Source organism: Nomia melanderi, chromosome 7 (genome assembly GCF_051020985.1).
Source record: "Nomia melanderi isolate GNS246 chromosome 7, iyNomMela1, whole genome shotgun sequence".
Taxonomy (NCBI): domain Eukaryota; kingdom Metazoa; phylum Arthropoda; class Insecta; order Hymenoptera; family Halictidae; genus Nomia; species Nomia melanderi.
Genome location: NC_135005.1, coordinates 7,050,106 through 7,070,436, shown reverse-complemented (window position 1 = coordinate 7,070,436; position 20,331 = coordinate 7,050,106). Strand labels below are relative to the sequence as shown.

Sequence of the window (20,331 nt, the reverse complement as noted above, 5' to 3'; positions counted from 1 at the left end):
AAAAGTTAACCGAAATCTTTCTTTCTGAATCTTACCCATAGGTTTGTCAATCAGGTCGATAGTTGGTTGCAGATCCAGCCCAAAGTCTATGAACTTCCATTCGATGCCTTCCCTTTGATATTCTTCTTGCTCCAGAATGAACATAGTATGGTTAAATAACTGTTGCAATTTCTCATTTGTATAATTGATACACAACTGTTCGAAGCTGTTCAACTCAAATATCTCAAACCCAGCCATATCCAGTATACCAATAAAACTAGCCCCTTGCCTCTTCGTTCGATCTAAAGATCTATTAATTCTATTCACAAGCCACCTGAACATCCTCTCGTAACAAGCTTTTGAGATCGCTTCTACAGCAAATTCAACTTGTTCCTTCGTTTGTGCTTTTGTTACAAAATCTCTGCCCACCTTAATTCTTGGTTTTAAAAATGCTTTCGTCATTTCTGTGACGCTCAAGCCTAGCAAGTGAGAAATCTTTTGTGCAACAGTGTTGTCAGGCAACGTGGCTTGGTCAGAGTTTCTTTCTTGACGAAACTGCATCGAGCCAAATAACATTACCGCAGACACTATACGAAATATCGAGGAGAAGTCTTCATTTGTCATGCCCATGATGTGCATAGACTTCACTGTTGAGAAGAATTCGGCTGAATCGTCTACACCAGGAACTGGTAATGCCCCATTTGAGAGAAATGGATAGTGTTTTGGATCCTCTAAAATAAACTCCTCTGGAAAATTTCAAATAACAATATCAACTACGTTATCCTATAATCTTCTATGTATTCAGTAAAAATATAGTCACCACATAATTCTAATTATCAATTCAGTTACAAAACACAAAACAATCATGAGAAAAGAGAAATAAACTGATTTTTCTTTTCTCAAAATATAAAAACGATTTTCAAAAAATTTTGTAGTTACAAGATTAACATTGCTGTTGTTTAAAATATTGTAAACGGATGATATTTAATAATCTACAATGTAAGACGGAAATTAACAATAAAAAAATGTCGATTTTAATATTGTTTTCAAATTATTAATGATTAAAGGTCAGGGAAACTTTCAATCCTTAATAACTCGAAAACGAATCCGATACCACAATTTTTTATTCTTAATTTTCTTTTTGTATTGTCATGAGGAACCACTCTGCAAATTTTCTCCCATTTGTTGTCAAACACCCTCTATATTACTCGAGTAAACCCGTAAACTGGAACATTAAAATAATTATCTGGATAATCAAGTTGATTTCTCGCTATTATTTCGAAGAAGTTCACTTACTCTTCTGTTCCGACGAAGCACCTGCGAGGAGCTGATAAAATATATGGAAAGTTCTTTCGTCCTTTGCTTGCCGAATCGCTCTCGATTTTTCCAGTAGATATGTTTCGATGTTCGCGCCGGCAATATACCCGGAAGCATCGAAATTTATTCGGATAAATTTACCCTGGACGAATTCAACAAATATTTATATTTTTAAACAAATTAATGAAACCAAAATAGAGATCATTAAGTACATTTTCACAAAATACTCATTCTTAATTTAAGAATATTATATATAAATATATAGAGTGAGAAATATGAGTTATATGAAATATATCTATATTTCTTTAAATAAAATATGTAATATCGTATATAATATGAAATTTTATATTTATTTATAAGACGCGTTAACAAAAATTTGAACCACAAAAGACAACCATCATTAGTCAAAAGAAGTGGAAGAACAAACGATTAAGAAATTGAATTAATAAAAACTATATTGTAAATTTGTGAACGAAATAAAATACTGAAACTTACGAATCGAGAGGAGTTGTCATTTTTCACCGTCTTAGCATTCCCGAAAGCCTCTAGGATAGGGTTTGCCTGTAGAAGTTGCTGTTCCAATTCACCCTATTACGAAAAACGATTTCATTGATAGAGAAGCGGCCATTGCGGCTAATCTGAACGCATAGGGGATGTGCATCACGATTACCAGGACAATCTTTTACGAATTCATCAAACTTGAAATGAACAAATAATAAACAAAGTGTCTTATTCACTAATGGTCTAACTTTCAATTAATATCGTTACAAAAGGGCAACGAACATCTGTTAAAAAGGGAGCAAACAATGTTACGCTAAAAGAAGCTTCTAAAATACTGCGAATATATTATTAATGCAGCAATGCGATCTCGAAGTTTGGCAGCAACTTTCTTTTATGCTAAACAAGAAAATCAATAAGGATGGAACGCATATAATGTAATTAAAACTTAAAACAAAGATAATTAATCGCTCGTAGAAAGCAATCGATACTATTTTAAGTACACTATCGACGAAATGTACGAGATCCGTTAAATCGCTGATCTTCCGATGACAAAATTCGATAACGAAACTTCAAAGCGCAGAATTGAAAAAATATTATACATGCTTCTAACCATTTAATAAATGCAAATTCTCGGTTTTTGTTGTTTTCTTCATTCTTCGAGAAAAATTCATGGCCTGTACGGTTCAGAATACTATGTAAAGAGGCTGATTAAGAAAAAATTAAAACTGTACAGAGAACTATTATACAGAATATTCATGTTGTAATTGTAAATGTATTTGCAGAAGGAGAGGAATATAAATACAAAGAAACAAGAATTTTCATTAATTAAAGACTGGATCTTGGTCCCATACAATTGATCTACAGTGTACACAATCAAAGTAATTAATCACGATTTATTCTTAAAAAAGAATGACATAAAATCGCGTTTGTACAATTGACAAAAATCGCAAGAATCGACAAACTGGGAAAATTAACAATCAAAGAACAAAACTATTGCCAACATTTCTGCAGCGTGAAAGATCTTAAAACTGATCCTCGGCACTGATAATGCATCGTTATCGTAATTCTGCACCGTTATCGTGAAAATAATGATTCAAGAAAAGAGCTGCGGATACTTAAACGGGTATTCGGAGTATTAGTAAAATGAAAATAATCGAATTCGAGTAATTCATTATTCTCAGTCTACTTCGGAATAATTAAAAGTAGTCCCTTCTAATGATCGTTTCAGTTTGTGCGTGGTAATAAGGATCACCTCGATCATCGAGTTGGTACAATACGAAAGAGTTATTTCTCTAAATCTCGTTTTGTTACGGACGAAGCGTACAAAGCTGGTAAAGAAAAAAACAAAGAAAAAGAGAAAACAGAAAAACAAAACGTAAAGTCAGGAGGAAAAGAAAAAAATACACAACATCAAGCATACAAATTCGCATGTACACGCACACAAGCACGAATACAGGATACATTAATAAGTAAATTCAATTAATCGACTCTCACGTTAATTACCGCAAATTTATCCGAAACGCTTCCGGAACCCTGAATCCAGCGAGCAGCGAGCAAGATAAGGAAGATTTGTTACAATTCTACAAAACTTTTTGTTGGTTCGTTTTAATTAAACAGACAAGACTATTATCTTGAAAATGTCCCCATAAAATGAACACCAGAATTTGTTAGTATCGAAAAGTAAGAGTGGGCGTGGAATGAACAGGGAATGAGACGTCGGTTTTTCTTCTTTTTCGCAAAAGACAATGCAGAGAACGAGAGAAAGAAATGTGTATACGACGATTATCAGAATACAGTAACGCACGGACACCTGTCTCCATCTTGGTACCACGTGGAACGAATTTAAAATTCAAATTCGTTTCGAGGAACGTTTCGGACGTTTCATCCATATATGTACATTTTCAAAATATCTTCGATAACTGGAACTGTAAATTTTAAGGAAACCATCGTGTCATGTTTATTTTTTTCTAGCCAATAATTCAAATATAATTTGAAATTTTCTTTTTAATTTAATTAATTTAAATATATAAGTACAATATCAAGGAATAAAGAGACTATATTAAATATGAGACTATAAAACCTTCAATTTTAAATTTTTCGTAAAAATATTTCAGTTAATAATCAAGAATGGAAGCAAATGTCAAATGAAAGATATCTCTCGAGTAACATTCAATCAAAATCAAAATGGAGACAACAATCCATGTGTCAGTATATCTGTTAAAGAAAAGGGCAACCGTTAATCACGAGACTATACACAATAAGAAAAAAAAACGATGAGACAGCTACGTTCGAGTGCACGTACCAATCGACAAAGTTAATTAAAATCGTACAACTGTCCAGGAATCTGATAGTTACGCCAAACGAACTCGAGTAACTTAATTATTCAAACTTAAATGGAGAAAAAACAATAAGTTTCAGATTTTGTTGAATTCGTGTACGACTCGCTCGAGTTCAAGTTTTATTTTTAAATTTTGTGCAGTGCAACATTGCGTTGTACCAGACGAAACAGTAAAAATCAGCGCAAACAAGGGAATTGTATTACACGCGAGAAGTAAACGATTTTACTTCAGCAAACACTAGGAACTGAACTTTTACCATAACGATAGTGACAATGATAACGACAGACAGTTGTCATCAGTAAAAAATTACTTATCTTTAAACGCATGAACGACATTGAAAACTTAAAAAAAAAAAACAAACTACAGTTCCGCAACAAGTCATCAAACTTCAAACCAATTTCTTCTTCTCCTTTTCGTTCAACATTTTACAAAAACATTTATCGTTCCTATTGCACAGAACACAAGCAACATGTCGAAACATCGAAAGCGTTCGATCGTTCCGACAAGTTTCTCGATTTAGTTGAAGAATCAAGGTATTCGTTCCAGAATTCCGCCTGATCAGAACCATTTTAATCGCGATCCGTTTTAACTAGCCTGTCCTGGACAGTGACAAAAACGAAACAAAAAAAGTAAAAAAAGAAAAAGTTAACAAAACAATTGTCCGGCGAATTTCCAAACCATGGAGAAAAAAACGATTAACTGTCGAAGCGACAGAAAATGAAAGGAACAACAGTGTATTAGAAAGAAACAAAAAAGAAAAAGGAAGAGAGAAAGAAAGAAAAGGAGAAAGAGAAAGAGAAACAGAAAAGAAAGAAGATACAAAAAAGAGAAGACAGAGAGCAGATTAGCAGGAGATATATTGTGTGAACAGAATGTAGATCATTTTATTGTTGACTTACTATGATTAATGCCGGACTCGGTGTCTAGGTGTGTCGTGGCCGTCGAAAGTCAGCACCGGGAATAAAAGAATGTGCAAAGTTAAATTCACGAATCCCAAACTTTCATTCCAAGGTGATAATTCTTTACAATTGTTCTCGTTCAAGCTTCCCTTTCGCACCAGTGTTGAGATATACAAGGATACCATTTAACGGGTTAACCGTGAAAGGATTTATGCGTTGACTCGACGAAAAATCGAGTCGAGGCGATCGGAAACATTCCCAGTGATCCCTTGAGAGACTTTCGTTCGCTTCGAATGCTTGAAATCTTACTCGTAAGGTTAAATCGAATATTCAATGGGACTTCCATGTTGGCGAACGCATTGTTCGGCTCTGTGAATAACACTTTTCATCGTCGTGGGCTATTCGCAGGGATCACGAACAAGTTTATCCGTCCCATTGCATTCGGTTGCTCGCGAATAATGGCAACTAGAATTTTACAATCCTTTTGAATGGATGAATCATGTTTCAATAATAATGGGTTCGATGCAATAATATGTTCAGTGATAATAATTCTACTGATAATTATAATGGTAGATAACGATGGATAATAGTTAATAATAGACTGACGATTTTATGAATTAGTTTCGTTACGAGGAATAGAAGAATTGTTTTATTTTTCATTTCTTGTGGGTACTTATTGTTTACGAGAGAAATGCTGACTGGAAATTATGTGAACACCCTGTATATAGAGTATGAGAATGGCGCGTCTGTGCAGGTTTAAATAAGCCTCCAGGCGCCATCGCTGATCGCGCACATTGCTAAAGAGACGCGGATCTGTTTCGAATATGAATTTCGTGTACTCATTTTACATGAAATTTTCTTTGATGAAGAACGACGTAAAGAGAATTTAGGTGAGTTGATTGATTATTTATTTCTACATTAAAATTAATAGTATATACTGACAGTAATAATAATAATGTATTGCATTATAAAAAAATTATAATATTATATAATATTAGGTTATCCCATAAGTAACACGGGTTTTTACATTTCTTTAAGTTTTCAAAATAAAGATAAACCCAAACAGTCCAGTTTTCTGAAAATTGCCCCGAAACATTAGATTAGCGAAAGAATAATATTGGCGTATTTCTTTTTAAGAAAGTTGGAAGATCAATTTTGATAGATTAAATTAGATTTTATTAAGCTATGTAGTGTCAATTTTATTCCACAACTATTCCAATTTTCTGCTATCTTCTGGTGTATTGGTTTATGACATTTATTCGTGCATTATAATACCGACGCCACATTGAAAAGAAAAACAAGAGTCCGCGACCGATCTCCGTATCACTGACTTTTGAGAATCAAATAAACCATCTGGCAAGGACTTAACCAGTTAACTGCGTTTGACGAGTATACACGTCATTTTAAAGCTTGAAATGATACTAATTCTTTCAACGATGAACTCTTTATTTTTTCAGATAAACATGTAATTTTAGTTTTTTATTATAATATACCATAGGTGTATTCTTTCTGTGTTTGACGAGTACAGCTTTCATTTTTTGATTTTATTTCGCGCAAAACGAGAGATTTTTCAAACTAAATTCCACAGTTAATAGGTTAAGTGGAAAGATTAACCGATAGAATCTTATCAAATAATATAATATAACGTAATATTATTATAAAAAAAAAAATACTCGAAATTCCCGTGACGGTCAACGCGTCGATTCGAAGTCTCCGCCATGTGTCTGACTCGTCGTTACAAGGCAAGGATACCGATACGCTGTTTTTCCTGCAAGAATCCCGCGATGAGTAATGGTCGCGAAGAGTCGCTCCCATCGACTTAACGCATATTAATTAATTCCCCGGATCGAAACGCGTTACGCACGTTGCGAAACTTGTGGCAAGCGACTCTCGTTTCAATAATTTCGCGTTTCGAGGAGCCGAGACCGTGCTCGGGGACGTCGAATTATGAAACGCGCGCGAAGAGGGAACACGGCGGCGGCAATTTTTTCCTATATAAGAACAGAAGTTTTCAAAGCGTAATGGTGAGTCAGAACGGCTCGGACGGGAATGACTCAAACCCGAGAGTTAGACCGATAAGTGGATCGTTTCACTGAAAAAGGAAAGATCCTTCGAGAGCCAGTGATCTACGATGGCCTATCGTGATCTGTCGCGATCAAAGAACAGACTTCACAGTGCACAACGATCGATTTCATAAACGGTTCGCGGTTGCTATATTGCGAGACTTTTCGTTTACGTAATCCCGTATTCCCCTTCCGAAATTGGACGAAAAGATAACAGAAAAAAGATGAGTTCGGAATTGTTGATTATCTCGGTAAGGAATCTTGCGTTTTTTTTTAATTTACATTTTGATTACCTTTTTAATATTTCATTTACGCGATCTTATTGTTCCCTTTTAAAATGAACGGAAAGAAAAAAAATATATTCGACATTTTTTAGTATCCTTGTACGGATTCTTACATTTTTTCGATTATTTCGTTTACCTAATCTCGTTTTCTCTTTTCAAAATGGACGAAAAGAAAAAAGAGAAACACGAGTTTCGAATTTTTTTGCATCTCAGTGAGAAGTTTTATTCTTTTTTTGTATTTTATTTACGTAATCACATTTTTCTCTTCCAAAATCGGCGAAGAAAAGAAAGATAAGTGTGAAATTCTCGAGTATCTCGGTAAAGAATCTTACGTCTTTCTCGACTACTTCTTTTTACATGAAAACGAGAAAACGGGTTTTGCCAAGTTAATGGATTGACCAGATGACATTAAAAAAAGAAAATCATTGCTCGAATAAAATTCTTTTATTACGGGTAATAAATTTGATTATTTTATTCGCGACGGTTAAAAAGCTTACGATAACTTTTGCCTCTGAATTATTCCGTTATCCGCTCTTATTATTATCCACGAAAACTTTGGGCTCTTTAGCTTCAGTTACGTACAAGGTGTCTCAGCGGAACCCGATCGTTCTAACGTGTTTTAGCATGTACCGTCGATAGTACACAGCTAATTTATAATATTAAAATAAATCAATGTTAATAAGCGAATCATTTATCCAATGATTTATTAACATTTACTCGGAATTAGCAATTGAAGTCAGAGAAAAGTAAACACGTGACAAAAAAATGCACTCCATTTTTGCAAACATTATTATTACTGCGATCTATGATTAAACATACAAAAACATCTCCCAACTTGAATGTATTAAACCGTTAAATATTTTAAACGTAATTTGAATATTTTCGAAGAAAGAAGATAATTCAAATTTTCCTCGAAATTGTTATTTTTATTAAGTTTCTAAAGTCATTCGTTTCCTTTTTATAAATTTTTCATAAATCTGATACATTGCGTTTTTACGGCGAACATTAAAATGGATTCAAGCACGAGTTACGAATCTATAGTGTTATGATTGCAATTAGATCTCATTAAATTCTATTAAAACCGTTAAGACAAGATAGAAACGTGCTGTTTACGCGAGTAAATATTCAAAATGGCGGTCACCAGCTGTGTTACATTGTACGAAACGAGCAATCAAGGATCGCGGTGTGCTCTTCCCACTATTTCCCGCGTAATGACAGCACACAATTTAATTATTCGATTCATCGCGCCTTCTGGCGTAGTAAGAGATTCATTGCCAGTCGTTTCGTGACGTCGATATCAGAGAAACTCTGTTGCATTTGGTTATTTCACTACTTTTTATTGCTTTCATTTCTCTTTTAACCCTTGCGGACGAGAATTTTTCAAACATTGAAAAATGTTTTTCATAAAAATTCAATTATATATCGAAATCTTAAATATCAGGAAAGAAGAAGACTACGTATGAATCTCTCATTATTTGAATAATTGAATTATTCATTCTTAGCTATCTAGATTTTGGATTTGACAGCCCCAAGTTGTTATTAGAACGACATTCGACCTGGAGAGGTTAATATATCATTCCGCGACGTGTTATCAAAGAGGAAGAATATGGAGGGAAAAAGGGATTATTTATCTACCTCTTTTATACGTTTCAATTCTTTTTATGGTTAATAGAGTAATACGATAAAAGTTATAGATAACAATTGCGGAAAGAGACATAGTGGTAAACCGCAAAGGAATATAGAGCGAGTCGCCTAAAGCGGAAACAAAAGATGTAATCGTTTAAAGAATACAACCAATTCCAAAAGAAAAAAAAATATTTCTCGTAAAATTTGTCATTTTTAACTGAATATTTATTTCCTTGCAAAATTATTTGTATCAAGTTTATAATGAACATTTCATTTTGAATTTAATAAATGAATATTGTTTAATTTATAAATGTTCAACCTTTATAGTAAATTAATGATTATAGTAACTATACAATTATTTAAAAAGCTACTTTGAAATTATTGAGAATAAGCTGACTCTTGTCACAGCTCGATTAAAAATAAAATCGCGAGGCTTGGAGTGGAAAACAACGGACACATTATAGGTTCTGGTCTTAGAAGGTCCACCCTATATACAAGGAAACGGAAAACAGTATTGTATGCTAAGAAGAAGAGAGGATGGAGGCTTGATAGTGGAAAGCACGAAGTTCTGGACTATGTTGTACGCGGATGACGTTGCGCTGATAGTACCGAGGGTAAATGAGGGAAACGATACAAAGACTTGATAGATATTTACAGTCTCTCTAGTAAGTACGTGTATACGGCAAAATTTTTATCTACATTCTGATATAATATAAATTCGGGAAAAGTTACATTATTGTTCGGATTATTATGAACTTGTTAAAGAGTACTTGGTATTTAATATTTAGTATTTGGTATTTATTTTTAGTATTTAATACTTAGTATTTGATATTCATTTTTAGTATTTAATATTTAGTATTTAGTATTCGGTATTTCGTATTTAGTATTTAGTATTCAGTATTAAAATCTGTAAGTATTTGTATATAAAAGTATTTGTACCTCTCGCTTTTAAATTGTGTAAATTTATGCATTTACTACGTTTCCCAACTTACATCATTTTCAAAAACATGTTTCAGTTATAACATACCATACACATATTGTAATAGGAATGATTAAACCTCTAACATGAAGAATAAAATTCTAACTAATGTATATATCTTAATTCGTTCAATCACACAGATGCAATGAAGAGCTCATAAAATTTTACTTTTTACATTAAAAATAATTTTCACGTCTACTCTCTCTACCACACGAATTTCATTTAAGAAAAAATAATGACTTGCAACAGATACTTACTCATGCACAAACTATGTTACATCTAATTTATCTCAAGTCGCTCCTTTGTTTCCTGTCCACAACTAACGAGGTTCATACGCCTACTATCAACAATAATTTGAATAATTCGGACACCTTGGGAAGGACAATCGAATCTGCTATTTCGTATATGAAATAAATTCTGTTTACCGTACTACAAAAATTAAAAAAAAATTTCTTGTCCCTTGTAATATATGGATGATTTAAAACGTAGACCAAAATATTTTTAACCGTGAGCTCGTATGAAATACATACAGGCACAAATATTCGTACATTTCTCGTCGTTACCAAGAAATTTCAGTTACCTTCTTGTTGAGTAAGCATGTAATTTCAGCCTTTCGAATGAACGGTGTGTGTACAGGAAGGGAAATCGGTGCGAAGAAAAGTGTCTGAATAATGATTAAGAAAATAAAGTATACATGGTAACTATTGGAACTACAGTAAAGGGCACTGTAAAAAAATTGTATACTACGCTATTATGTACAATTTGACGAACTAAAATACACTTCTTACTTCGTATTCGAATATTGTATCTCTTGGATGCTACGATTGATTTAAGAGAAATAGTCCCACTATAGTAAAATTCGAATTAAATTGCGTTCGAAGGAAGAAATAGAGAAAAAGAGAGAGAAACGGATGCATTTGATTAATTATTAACTTACCGCATTGGATTTTGGCTTTGAAGCAGCAACGTACGCCAAGTATTGGATCACTTTCTTCGTGTTCTCGGTTTTGCCCGCGCCAGACTCACCGGTGCATAAAATCGACTGGTCCTCGCGATCTGTTAACAGAGTTATCAAAGAAATAATATCAATGTGTCTGCCTGTATTATGATTACGTAGGGCTGAATAATTTTAGTCAAAAATTTCATTTGAAATTGTATTTGTATCTAAAGATTTTATTTAAAGTTGTATTTGAAAGCAAAACATATTTGAATTTAAACACTATATTTCAAACGGTATTTGAAACATAGATGAATTTAAAAATTATGTTTGAAAGCAGAACATATTTATATTTGAAACTAATATTTATTAATACTATATCTATCAGACTCGAATGTTTCTGCAGCTTAGAATCAATTTATTTGTCTATTGTCTTGTATTTAACTATCATGATGCATTAACTCTTACAAACACTATCTATATTATTTCTTATTGTGCTTCACATTAAATAAAAATTTACAATGCCACGGTAACATTTAATAAGATATAATCATTCAACGCACTACGAGAACAATAAACAAAAAGGATAAAGCAGCCAGTTATCGGTCACATATTCAATTCTAACAAACAACTGCAAACACTTACGAAGCAGCGTGCACAAATAAAGAAATAAAGTCGATCGATGAATTAACAAATAGTAAAAAAATTATTTCGTGAACAAATACCCTCGACAGCCAATTGAATTGATCAATGAACGAACAAATAGACGAGCCAATTACCTTGGAGCATGGAACGATATGCAGTGTCTGTGATGGCGAAAACATGAGGTGGAACCTCGTGTCTTTTTATACCCTTGTACCTCTCCATTATCTTTTCCGTGTAAATTGACAGCCTCTTGTATGGATTTACCACCACGCAGAACAGCCCTGAATATGTCTGGAATTACACAAGCAAAGCCCATAAACAATTAAATCACAACAACAGAACTAAGAATAAAGAAGAAAATGGACAGCAGAAATTTTGAAATTTTTTAAAGATAACTGGTCTATGGAAATTTATTATTATATCATGAATTTTTATGCAAAATCAAAATCTCTTGAGTTAATTGAAGCAAACAGGAATTAAATAGAAATTAATTTCTATTCTTCGTAATTTTAATAAGCTAAAAATAAAGCATTTTTTCTCGCATTTCTTCAAGCAAATTTTTGTAATTGTAAAGAATTGCTTTTTTTTAGCACATTTATTTGTTTTATTCAGTTATTATTTTCGCTTAAAAAATGTTTGAAAGATTACTTTATAGAAAAACAAAAGTAAACGTTGAAATCCACAAATAAAATAATGCGATACGGCAACCAGTCGTAACTGGTTCATCAAGAAGTTTGTATAATTGATTCGCTTTTTGATTAACACTGCAGTGATAGGAACAAGGATACTTAGCACGCATTAGTTAGATTGTCGATTGCAACAAAATTGTGTAATAATTCGATAATGTTACAATACGGCGTAACAGAATAAATAATACAGAAACAAATTATGGAAAACTAACTAAATGTTACTCGAAATTGTTCAGTTCTAAAATTATTCCAAAAACTATTTTTTCATCTGAAAATTAACTATCTTAATAATAATTTTCTTGTATAATTACAAATTACAGTTAATTAGCAACATATTTAAATATCTCAGATTTCTGTTGTACTGTTTTAGTATCATTATAGATTTAAGCAAATCGTTAAACTAAGATTTAGACCAATATCTGAAAATATTCGTTGATTTCGTATATCACACTTCTGAACAATATAATTTACGAGTTAACCGCAGAGGAGAGATAAAAGCGTGAATCACCATTCAAGAAAGATGAGCAAGCGGATCGGTTTACATTTTACACAAATTCATGACGGTGTGTAACCGTGAAAATATGTCGCCTAGAAAGCGCCAAGAAGATTCTGTACAATTTTCCTATGGTTCATCAAAATTACACTGTCCTTTCTCATCGATTTCAATTTCCTATACTTTTTTCATCTCCATCGACCACGAATAAATTAAATTGGATCACGAATAAAAAAAAACACCAAATAATATTCGACTATATTAATCAAACTTGAGAAAGAGAACAGAAATAAAGAATATTAAATTTATTATATAAAATTACAAGATTTTCAGGTGTTCAGTAACTTTCTATGCAAATTGAACCATAAATTTTTGTTATGCAGAGCATTCTTTATGCTGCGATGAGAACAGAAATAATAACCAAAAGGTTAATATTGAAGGAAATTAAATAAAATGATCTTCGAAACTTAAATTTAAAATGTCAAATTCCATTTTCTTATACATGTCTATTGTTAAGATAATTCTTTGAAATATATCTTTCATCTTCTTTAGATTTTAATCGTTCACGGTGGATGATTTGGTAAAAGTAAATAATCGCACGGAAAGGGTTTCCGCGAAACAAAAATGTTGCAATAATACTCCGCGCGATAGCAATAGTACCGGTAGTCGCTTGATAAAAGGTTAAATAACTCTTGTTCGTTCCAGTACCAGTGATAAGGGGATAAAGGCAGCAGGTTTACGGTATGTTCACTGAAATAATAAACCGATGACCTAATAATCGCTGACAATAATCTTATTGTCACGCAACGTGGACCTTGTATTGTCAACGGCAGACATCGTCGTAACGATATATCTTGAAATTCCTAGCGTTAACAATAAGCGAATTGGAAAATCTACTGAAAGTATTAAAATTAACAAAACACTTGGCCCTTCTGAAAAAATGTATATTAAAACTCGAAACACAAAAACGTTGATATCAAGAATATAAACTTACACTTTCAAAAATTTAAAGAAAAATATTTTTTTTCATATTTTACATTCAATCTTTCTTCCACTTAAAAGTTTGATTCGCGTACTAATTAATAAACTAATATTGAAGATAGAAACTAAAAGGATTTAAATCTCCTTTCATGTTCTTAAATATTTTCTTTTACACTTTATGTGCAAAATAATTGTCAAAAACAATTTCATGTACACATTATCCAAATTCATTCGAATGGAACAACTAAGTGAACTATTTTTTTAAAATTTGGATTAATTGAACATTTGTGAGTTTCACACTGTTTACGAGAGTACATTTAAGTATGATCTGTGAAAGGTAATTTTTTTCGCTGATTCGATTCGCTGACTCTTCCTCTCTCCCCAGTTTTTTAAACAATACCGACGAACGAAACTGAAGACGTAAAAAATTTCAATGTAAAGTAGTGATCCGCAGCTATTTTGTTCCTTTTTTTTAAACAGAACTCTCTCCTCGAAGGGACTCCAAAACCGGTCTCCGTGAGTGTTGTGTCGTCGACCTGCCTAACATTCCTGCTTATAGAGCTTACTAACAATCACTGACTCCAACTCCCTCTTAAGGAAGACTGCATCTTTCTCGTGGCTCTGTTGGCCATGAAAAAGTGATAGCATTATTCACCGAGGTGGTATTCTGTATTGGAAACTCACGAAAATTGATTCGTTCTTGTTAGATACTTTCAATACGAGGTCCTGAGAAACGTGTCTCAAAGTTTTAGTCAAAATTCTATAGAATAAAGGTGATTCATAAATGATGATCCCGTATACTTCAGAATTCAATTAAAAATCATCATGAAAGAAATAGATAAAATTTAGTATAAAAAATAAGAACAAATGAACGTCATACGATAAATTGTTTATGGCAAGAAAATTATATTACAAATAATAAAATAATGACATATTAAAAATGAATTTATAGCGTTTAAAATATTATAGATAAAATATTAAATAAAGGAAAAATGAATTTACAAGTTTTTAAATTCAGTAAAATACTTCAATATTTTCAATTTTTTTCAAGAAATTCATTTAAGAATTTGAATCATTTCGTCATTTCAAAATACGGCCACGTAAAAATGACTTTGTTATCAAATCCTAGATGACTATTGTTGAATAAAAGATACTCAATATTAACGACCTTCAATTAATAGCAATGACTCCGCGGTAATTGAAATCATGCACACGTGTATATAACAACATTCTCGAACCTCGAAGCATTTCTGCAACCACGGTCAAGTAAATAAATATTAATACCATTGTTCATATATTTTGTAATGGTTATCAACTTCTCTAGTTATTGACCGTTAAACTTGCTTACACGCACGCATATTTTAGCTAATGATAACAGATCGCAATGCGTAATTTTCTGCTCAATTAAGGCGGCTCTGAATTGCACACGTCCAATCAGGATACATGATAATAGGAGCGGAGGGATGGATAATCACGATGTTAATTTATGAAATTTCCACCGTTCCGCGACAATTTTAACGGGAAAAACGATGATGCATCGCGTTACTTTCTATTTCACAAAACTTCGTGACGTCACGAAGATTCTTGGCGAGCAGTTTCACCTCTCATCGAGAAAATACTCGAGCGATTTGATTCTATCGAGCGGAAACGAATCATGAAGGTTCTGCTCGGACGCTGCAATCTTGTTCGGTTTCAAACACTTCGAACGAGAAAAGTTAAAATGTATGAAGATACAAAATAATTTTAATCGATATCGCAACTGTTTCTTGCTTAGTTTTGTTAAATGAATAGTATTCTATTTAAGAATTGTATGTGAAGGATTGATGAAAAAGCGGTTAGGTATCTATATAGTTTTCAAATCTGAATGATTCTCAAACTGAAAATGAAACTACAGCATGGTAAAAGAGAAAAGTGAAAAATTTCTATCAAATTTATCTTCAACGTTACCACAATGTGGATTCGTTTTACGCAAACGAAAATAGCATACATAGTGTTGGTACAAAAAAAAAATATTGAAAAGAAAAGCTAGTACAAACTTTACAAATACATATTTGTTTCGCATACCTTAATAAAAATAATAATAACGGCGTTCCAGAAATTAAAAATAAATTTTCTATGGTGTAACTAAATTCAGATCACGTGTAAACAGTGCCTCGTAAATAATGTTCCAATTTAGCGTGTAAATGGAAAACTTGTGTAAAAGAAAGTGCCGCGTAAATTGAGGGCCGAGTATAGGATAACGGCATCTAATATGGAACATCACAATATTTCAGAAAATGAATAGCTTGATAATATCAGTTGCCGTGGGAAACACTTCATTAGTAATAAAAAGCAATCATATTAATAGTTGGACATCAATTAAGAATTTATCATTGAATGCGAAGCATGACTGTGTTTAATAGAACGCTACATTTTCTGAAAGACGAATTAAATAGTCAAATTCCTTAATATAGATAGGCCAACAAATTTTATTTTTCCATCATTTATCATTGAACATTTTTGTTTTGCACAATTCAAAAGCAATTTGCTGCAAATTTATTTTCTTCTTAGAATATAGAATATAGAACACGTATTTCTTAATGTTACATATTATTATGTAATATTTTTATTTTGATGTTTGAAGAAATTAAAATTTTTCCATTGTTATCGATCAATCTATGAATTCATTTCTTCGCATTTTGATGCAGGTTACATCGAAAAAAAATACATATCTCTCGTTCTGGGAAGCTTTCCAAATCAGTTGTACCATATTAGGCGCCATTACTTACACGTAGAACCAAAAGAATTATCATCGAAATGAAAGGAAATATAAAAAAAGTACTGTTATATACTCGAGCGTCTTAATCACGGGACTTCCCTTAAAGATTTCGAGCACGTACCAGGCCGCTTATGAGTAACCTAACGTCGTCGAACTAGGTGAATCACCCTGGACATTTGAGTCATTTCACGCAGGACATTTTCGTAAACCGTTGAATAAAGAAGGGGAACGACGGGGGGAAAAAAGGAGGAAAAGAAAAAGTAAAAAGGAAGTTTGACCGAGCAAGGGAAGATGAAGGAAAAGGGAGGAGGAGGGAGGAGGAAGGAGGAGGAAGGAGGAAGGAGGAGGAAGGAGGAGGAAGGAGGAGATGAGAACACGGGTGCGCGACGAAACGGCGCGTACGGCCAATCTATCCCGGAATCTGTACGGTTTCGTCAGAGTTCGGTTTCTTTCCTAAGAAGACCGAAACTGTTTGTTGACTATAAATGGCACGAAGTCTTCAGCGAAACTGGCTCTTTCTCTTTCCCTCTTTTACTTGTCGCCGGCGTGGTATATCGAGGCAGCGTTTATGGCACCGCGAGGAAGCAGGTTAAGGACACTCCTCCTTATAAGGACTCCTCCTTGATCGGTCTCATTCTCTTTCCTTCTCGCTTAAATTTGATAGATCGAAACATTCGTCTGCGTTTCTCGATCGACTTTCCCGTGGTCATCCCCCGTCTTTAACCCTTACATTGCCAAACGAAATGTTTCGCGTTTCGTTCGAACTTTAACCTGTTAACCGTGGAATTTAGTTTGAAAAATCTTTCGTTTTGCACGCAATAAAATGAAAGAATGAAGTGTGTACTCGTCGAACGCAGGACGAATGCACCTAAGGTATATTTTAATGAAAAACCAAAGCAAAATAAAGAAGAATTACATGTTTATCTGAAAAAATGAAGAATTCATCGTTGAAAGAATTAGTATCATTTCAAGCTTTAAAAGGAGGTATATACTCGTCAAACGCAGTTGACTAGTTAACACTAAAACTATCCAACAGTTAAATTAACTTTAAAATTTCTCTGTAGAAACTCCGAGAGTATATCTATCGAGACTTCCATTGATTTACAATTCAGTTTTTTATTGTTAAATAGATTTCTTTAATAAGTGCTCAGAGAAACATCTGTTATGTTTTTAATAATTGCGAAAAAAAGAACTTAGGAATGGGCCATTTTGAACCGTCTGCTAGTTTTATTGTTAACGCTGAAAGGCTTCATCTTAGAAGCTTGGTATCTTAGAAGTGGTATATTCTAAATGATTTGAAAAATAAATAGTTTCAATTCGATATTATAATTAGCTCTTTGCACTCCATTGACGCCTTTATGTTTCCATTTGTTGATGTAATGCATAGTATGCGAAATATTAAAATAAATATTAAAGTAATACAGCTTTGTTGCTCAATTGATGTGTGATTTTTTTCCGTTAGTTTTAAATGATGTCTATATTTCATCGGAAAATGTGTTAAGTACTTCTAGTGACAGATTTTTGGAGTGGAAAGGGTTAATATATGAAGAAACCGAAAAAAATCTATTGGTACCATTTTTAGAAGAATTACATGTTAATCGTATTAAACAGTTATTCTGTTAAAATTGTAATGTTTTTGCGGGAATATTTGATTTTCGAAGTGTAAATCGATGGGAGGGAATTTTAGGAAAAAATTAAGATCCAAAGCAATCTAATGATTTTAATGATTTAAAAAAATAATGGTTAATAATTATCTTTAGATAATCATAAAGCCTCTTTCGAGATTCTGTAAAACTTTTCAAATTTACCTCATGTAGGTTGTACAATATAAATATTCTATGAACAAAGACAATTTTTGTAAAAAAAAAAAGAAAAAAAGAAAAGAAATACCGGTCCCCTAACGGTTAAAGAAAGAATAATTCCAACTATCGGTTTCGAGAACATCGCTCTTTATGATTCAATGTCGCGTGTTTTGTTATTTGGAGCGAATCGGCGATAAACGAGACCATCTTTCGTATATTATGATTCTATTAAATTTCGTATATCAATACTATTAAAGATGGGATTCAAGAAAAAATGTTATCGTGCTTTACTGGATCGTTCAATTTTAATCTTTCAAGAGCACAATCTTCTACAATTAAACACCGCGTATTTCGGGTATTTGAATTGTATTCCTTCAGAATTAAAGAAAAATTCATACTGTTAATTAATATAAATTAATTGCCAAATCGTGTGAAAATCTGTTTAAATCAATTCAAGCAATCAATCAGTGTTTCGTAGAAATTAAAGCACTTGATTCGGACCAAAGGATGCATCAGAGACTTATGACTATTAATAATTTAAAAAATTCGAAAATTTTCAAAAAAGAATTACAGAATTATATTATAGAATTATATATAAAAAAGAATTATATTTTTACACTGAGTATATCACTGCAGTTAATACTTGTACGGTAGCTTTAGAAATATGGATCAGTTATCTATGATATTTATGATTGTTAGAAAATGAATCGAACTTTTGCATTATTAGCTGCTTGTTATAAATATTCGCGTGATTTCGGAACGTTGTGCGGAATGCGATATATTGCGGATCGAAAGAAGAAAAATCAGCACGTACGAAGCACACGCATGACGTCATTCTCTCGTGTCCTAGAATGCCTGCCATACGTAAGCAGATATTTCTATATCGTAAGGCCCAATAAAAACTGAAATTCTTTTAATTAACATCGTATGATAAAAATCGGTTAACCCCTCCACTTAAGTCCTTGCCAGATGGTTTATTTTATTCTCAAAAGTCAGTGATATCGAGGTCGGTCGGAAACTCTTGTTTTCCTTTTCAACATGGCGCCAGTATAATAATGCACGGATAAATGTCATAAACAAATACACCAAGAGATAACAAAAAATTGTAATAGTTCTAGAATGAAAAGACACAGCTCAATGGAATCTAATTAAATTCATTAAAATTTATTATCAAACTTCCTTAAAAAGGAATACACAACGATTATTTTTTTTCAAATCTAATGATTATGGATAATTTTCAAAAAATTGGACTACGTGGGCGGTAATTTTTAATTTTAAAAAATTGAAATATGTTGTAGTTATTTAACACTAGAATTACCGAGTATTTAATATTTTTAATATGTCATCCCTATAAAAATTGTAATAATAGATTATTTTCATTTTCTTCAGACATTCCTTATAGTATTCAAGCCAAACTATTTATTTTCAACATTACTGTGGTAATTACTATTTCTATCGAATGTGTCAAAAGACAGTTTTTGAAATTTTAACTTAAAATTATTTTCCAAGGTTAGTCGTATATTCTGATTGACTTTCCGACTTCTCCAATAACGATTATAACATTAACTGTAGGAAATGTCCAACGTTCAATTGAGGAACAGTGATTAAACTAAGAAAATACTTTTAAGTTAAAATGTTAAAAAGCATCTTTTGACACCTTCGATAGGAATAGTGTTAACAAAATTACATATACAAGTATTTATATAAAAACGAGATTTTTAATACGAAGCTTTAAAAATACAATACGAAGCTTTAAAAATACAAAAAAGAAGAACATTTTTCAACGGATAAATTAAAAATCGCGTCGCTCTTTCATTATTCTTCGGTTAAGACTATTCAAATATTTAATGAATACTCGTATTTCGCGACTATCAACAGAACACACCCGCATCGTGAGCACATCGGTGCGTTACATTCGAACGAAGGATGTACTCGGATAGGTATGCGCACGGAGATGCGAATATTTTTCGCGCGATCAACGCAGCGGTTCGATTTTCGTTCGATCCTCGTCGTCTCACTATCGCTCCAAACTTTGTACA

General features: G+C 32.7%; 1 protein-coding gene across 10 annotated transcripts in view; it reads right to left on the bottom strand.

Annotated features, from left to right (window-relative positions):
* The window catches only part of zip (myosin heavy chain 10), a 38,873-nt gene that overhangs the window by 13,375 nt on the left and 5,167 nt on the right, over nucleotides 1-20,331 (bottom strand). For 4 of the 10 annotated variants that reach the window (XR_012998960.1, XM_076369180.1, XM_076369181.1 and 1 more), the window contains exons 2-8: nucleotides 11,704-11,860; nucleotides 10,925-11,043; nucleotides 5,036-5,059; nucleotides 3,292-3,330; nucleotides 1,792-1,884; nucleotides 1,276-1,438; nucleotides 36-725 (exon numbers count right to left, since the gene is read on the bottom strand). Coding sequence is in view for 9 of the 10 variants with exons in the window: in XM_076369180.1 (XP_076225295.1) it covers nucleotides 36-725; nucleotides 1,276-1,438; nucleotides 1,792-1,884; nucleotides 3,292-3,330; nucleotides 5,036-5,059; nucleotides 10,925-11,043; nucleotides 11,704-11,860 (1,285 nt within the window). In the remaining variant the exon portion in view is untranslated. The remainder of the gene's footprint in view (nucleotides 1-35; nucleotides 726-1,275; nucleotides 1,439-1,791; nucleotides 1,885-3,291; nucleotides 3,331-5,035; nucleotides 5,060-10,924; nucleotides 11,044-11,703; nucleotides 11,861-20,331) is intronic. The other 6 variants (XM_076369183.1, XM_031970694.2, XM_076369184.1 and 3 more) reach the window with 3 other exon arrangements.